This window comes from Triticum urartu, chromosome 7A (assembly GCF_056163025.1).
Source record: "Triticum urartu cultivar PI428250 chromosome 7A, HENAU_Tu73, whole genome shotgun sequence".
NCBI lineage: Eukaryota > Viridiplantae > Streptophyta > Magnoliopsida > Poales > Poaceae > Triticum > Triticum urartu.
The window spans coordinates 32,066,428-32,071,414 of record NC_141879.1 but is presented as its reverse complement, the minus strand read 5'-3'; the positions used below and the strand labels follow the sequence as shown (position 1 = coordinate 32,071,414).

Genomic DNA, 4,987 nt, shown 5'->3' with positions numbered 1-4,987 from the left:
TCTCTTTCTATTCAATAGTCAACAACAACTGTTGGGTGAGATGGCTAGTGCGTTCAGTACTTTGCTCGGGATCGAGACGTCGTCCGATCTGAAATTAGCGGCATCCGATCCGTTCAGATCTGATGCTTAATACCGAACGTGTGGAAAATACAAATTCTGATTAGAGGTAATATCACAGATGGTGCTTAAACTTGCCACCGATGTTCACTTTAGTGCCTGAAGTTGAAAAATACACCGAACTGGTTTGAAAACTTGGCACGAGCGTGCAAATACAGTGCTAATCCTATTAATAGACTTTTTACGCTGACGTGGTAGTTCGCTTAGCATGCACAGACAACCTCGCCCTAGCAAACTGGAACTACTGGCCAGTATGCCATACATTTTCTCGTGCCTATTAATGAAAACAGATCCTTTTTCTTAGAATAATGAAAACATTTCCCTTTTTTTAGATAAAGAGACATGTATGTGGGTTTTAATCAGCTCAGCAGTGCAGCCCAGTTTGCGCATGTTAGTTTCATTTAGAATTTTGTAAAAAAGTTTGTAAATTATAATCACAGTAATAAAAATATTCACATATTTGTTTTAAACGTATCCTATAAATAAAATGGTATTTCGGATTATAAAAATGGTTGTACAATTTAGAATTATATAAATATTTTCTATACTACAATTCATAAATATTATTTTAACTACATAAACATTTTAATAGTTACATGTACATTTTTAAGATTCATATTGTTTAAGAAATTTTCAATAATTTAAAATGTTCATAAATATGCAAAATTTAAAATTTTAGTTTATAAAAAATATTCACTCCAGACTATAGTTTAATTATAAAAAATATGAATACATGACACGATGAAAGTTATACACATGTTTCTCGCAAAAATAGAAAGTTATACACATGTGAACATTAATAAAAATGTTTCTACTTATAACTTTTTTTTCAATTAAGCATAATCCAAGCATGCATAATATTTTGGAATTTACTCAAAAAATCAAGTTTTTTATAATTATTTTTTCATATACTAAGCAATTTAGAAAATTTATTTACTAAAAGCTTTAACTATAAATCACATGTAAATAGCTGACTATTTTTTTAAATTAGATGAACATTTTAGTTATTTAATTTATATGTATTTACAAAAAATTTGAAGCACAAATATTTGAAGTGTATTTTTATTATTGTGATTATAGTTAACAAACTTTTTTTTACAAATTTCTAAATTAAACTAACATGCGCAAACTGGACTGCACTGCGGCAGGCCATTAAAACCCACTAACGTGTTTCTTTATCTAACAAAATAGGAAATGTTTTCATTATTCTAAAAAAAGGATCTGTTTTCATTAACAGGCACGAGAAAACGTATGGGCGAGTAGTTCCAGTTTGCTAGGGCGAGGTTGTCTGTGCATGCTAAGCGAACTATGGTGCCACGTCAGCATAAAAACGTCTAGTAATAGGATTAGCACCGTATTTGCACGCTCGTGCCAAGTTTTAAAACCAGTTCGGTGTATTTTTGAACTTCAGGCACTAAAGTGAACATCGGTGGCAAGTTTAAGCACCACCTGTGATATTACCTCTTCTGATTATATATATATATATATATATATATATATATATATATATATATATATATATATATATATAGATAGATAGATACATACATACATACATTTATGTATTGTATCAAAAGTTTGGATAGTTTCCGCAAGAAAGTAGCTTTATTTGCCGCATGAGTACATAATATTGTTGGTGGCGACAAACCCAACAAGGATGGAGCGGTCGATTTATAACAACCCAAAACATGGAAGTTTTAAAAACATCTAATTTTTGGAATTTTAATGACGGAGCTTCCAAATATTTGACTGTCAAAAATTTCGAAAAAAAAATATGGTTCCAAAATTTATTACTTCCAAAACCTTAAACATTCATAAAATTTAGATATATTTCAAGGGGATGTGGAAGAGGCCGGATAAGAAAAGGCTGAACAAGAATAACTGACATGTGCGGGCCCTAACAATAGAAATACGCGTATTTTACTATATTATTCGCACCCGCGGGCCCTACCAATAGAAATGCGTGCATTTTATTATGTGCAGTCTCTACATATGCCTATTCATCACTCATGATCATCTTTTTATCTGTTCATTGTGAGAGTTTGCCTCGACATCAGTTTAGTACTTGGTACTTCAGCCCCATCTTATCCTCTGTTGCGTCGATGGAGATGGTGGAGCCTTCACATGCTTCTCCATTGACCATCATGTCTGAGAGAATTGCCGTCACATGCTTTTGCACCCACCTTTTTATAGGCCTTGCACCGTACACCTACAAGCGTTGAAGCGTATGCATGGTTACCGAAACATACAAGTAGTTTTTTGGCCTTTACAAAAATGGCTATGGAAAATAACTTTGATATGAAATCTTATTTGTGTGGCGATTTGTGCAAAGAACATATACTTACTGGATCATGTGCTTCTGACCAAATGACATCCAGAGCGGCATCAGTTGTAACTAGAGAGACACCCTTGTTAGCTACCATGGCGGTGACATTCTTCATCTGGATTTTCACAACCTCCCTTAGTTCGTCATGTGAAAGTGGCTCAAATGTCACAATCTCACTCAGTCTATTCATTAGTTCAGGCTTGAAGCATTTCTCAATCTGCATGAATTATATATGTTAATTATTGGCTGCACACTATGGATTTTGCAAGGGACGATTAATTTTAGATTCACGAACCTCTTTTGTTAGAAGATCTCTTCCAGCTCTCATGGTGCTCTCTCCGGTGATTCTTGATGTTAGGTGGTTTGCTCCCAAATTTGTAGTCATAATGATGATAGTATTCTTGAAGTTGACAAGCCGTCCTTTTCCATCGGTCAACATACCATCATCAAGGATTTGAATAAAAAGTTTAAATACTGAGGGTTCTGCTTTATGCACTTGGTCAAATAGGACAACACTGTATGGACAGCTCTTCACTTTCTCGGTGAGTTGTCCATCTTCTTCATAGCTTTAGAAAGTCAAATGAATTAGTGAGACATGGGTATTGAGTGTCATAAGAAATAAAGCATGTGCATAAAGTGTAAGAAATAAACCTTCGAGGTCCACCGATTAGACGTGACACAGATCCACTTTCAGCATATTCAGACATATCAAAGCGAATCAACGCCTTTTGAGTGTCAAATATCTTCACAGCGAGAGCTTTAGCAAGTTCTGTTTTACCAACACCAAGGGATCCCAAAAAAAGGAATGAGTTTATAAGTTGTTCAGATTGACCAAAGCCGACCCTTGAACGCAACACTGCTTTTGCAACCGAATTGACCGCTTCATCCTGCCCAACAACTCGCTCATGCAATTTTTTCGCTAAGTCGATCAACTTCTCCTTCTCCCCTTGATGAAGTGTGGCGAGGGAAATTTTAGTCCACCGGCTCACAACCTTCAAATAACATTACAATATGAAGGCACATCATCACTAGTAGTAATGAAAATTATTCACATAGTTGTACATGGTTAGGACTTACCTGTGCGACATGGCCTGGGCCCACAATCATATCCTCTGATGTATTTATTATGGTGTTATTTTGTTTATTTTTCGCATTCTTTTGTTTGTCGACATGCATCTTTCTTGTAGCGCATGCCTCGTCGATAAGATCAATTGCTTTATCAGGAAACTGACGACCTGTCAATGATTAACTCCATCAATTGCCTTGACAAATAAACATTAGTTGACAACACATAGTCATATATTACAGTAAACCATTAAATTGGTTAATTACCTGTAATATAGCGGGCAGCAAGCTGTGCAGCGGCAACAAGAGCATCGTCCTGGATTTTCACGCCATGATGCTCTTGATATCGTTGCTTCAGCCCCTGCAGGATGGCAATGGTGGCTTGTAGGCTTGGCTCTTCGACGACAACCTTCTGAAACCGCCGCTCGAGTGCGGCATCCTTCTGGATGTGCTTATACTCTTCGTTAGTGGTAGCGCCCACACAACGGACACGACCACGAGCCAACGCCGGCTTGAGCATATTGGCAGCGTCAACGGTGGGGTGTCGTTCGCCGGCGCCGGCGCCAACAATCATATGCATCTCATCGATGAACAGGATGACCTTGCCGTCCGATTCCTCCGCCTGCTTGATGGCGTCCTTGAGGCGTTGCTCGAACATGCCACGCCAGTTCGTCCCGGCGACCATGGCACCCATGTCGACCTCCACGATCCGTGCGCCGGCAAGTGTGTCGGGGACGTTCCCGGCGGCGATGCGCTGCGCGAGGCCTTCTACGATGGCCGTCTTGCCGACCCCTGCAGGGCCGACGAGCGCGGCGCAGTTCTTGGTCCGCCGGATGAGGATGCAGATGACGCGGTCGATCTCGTCGTCGCGGCCGATGACAGGATCGGCCGCAGCAGCGTCCAAGGTCCTGAGGGCGCCGTGTGAGGTCTCGCCGCCGTTCATGGTGGTCAGGCTGCAGCCTGCGCCCGAGTGGAGTGGGTTGGGCGTGTGGAGGGGGTAGGTGCCGGGGGCGCGTCTGTCTTTGTCTTGGGTCAAGTAGTTGAGCAAATTCCAAGTCACCCAGGCGAGAACAGTAGTGGCGACGCCTGATACTCCGATGAAGAGCATGCCTTCCATGGAAAACCACGACATGGTTTCTTCTGAGTTGAAGAAGAATTTGTCGAAACAGAAGGTGAAGAAGAAGAAGGCCTCGTAACAATTTTGTTCAGTAATCGGTAGTGGATCGACGTGCCGCAGCAAAAGTTTGTGTATAAATTGCGCCCGTACACAGAAGGAATCCGTACGTGTAGAACGTGACAACGTGTAATTCCGACTTCCAAGTCCCGGTAGGCAACGTGACGCTAACCGATACAGAGGAGACTTTGGCTTGGCTACGGCCCAGTATTTTTTTTTCGAACACAGTCCAGACGTAAGCGCTCATGTATACGTGTATACACTTACCTTTATGAACGCACACACATATACTCTATTTTATACGT

General features: G+C 40.1%; 1 protein-coding gene across 1 annotated transcript; it reads right to left on the bottom strand.

Moving 5' to 3' along the window:
- Positions 1-1,900: 1,900 nt before the first annotated feature.
- LOC147957320 (chaperone protein ClpB1-like) lies at positions 1,901-4,736 on the bottom strand. Its single transcript, XM_087532782.1, has 6 exons — positions 3,776-4,736; positions 3,521-3,678; positions 3,095-3,435; positions 2,739-3,009; positions 2,463-2,660; positions 1,901-2,326 (listed from the first exon to the last, which is right to left on the bottom strand). The coding sequence occupies exons 1-6, from the start codon at positions 4,638-4,640 to the stop codon at positions 2,171-2,173; spliced, it is 1,989 nt and encodes a 662-aa protein (XP_087388908.1). The 5' UTR covers positions 4,641-4,736; the 3' UTR covers positions 1,901-2,170.
- Between the last annotated feature and the right edge of the window lie 251 nt (positions 4,737-4,987).

Bases quoted from the DNA above. Each gene is read 5' to 3' on its own strand.
- LOC147957320 (XM_087532782.1), bottom strand. From the start codon at position 4,640: ATGTCGTGGTTTTCCATGGAAGGCATGCTCTTCATCGGAGTATCAGGC. The intron at 3,679-3,775 runs GTAATTAACCAA...AATCATTGACAG, and splicing joins TGCTGCCCGCTATATTACAG to GTCGTCAGTTTCCTGATAAA. The intron at 2,661-2,738 runs GTTCGTGAATCT...TAATTCATGCAG, and splicing joins GAGATCTTCTAACAAAAGAG to ATTGAGAAATGCTTCAAGCC.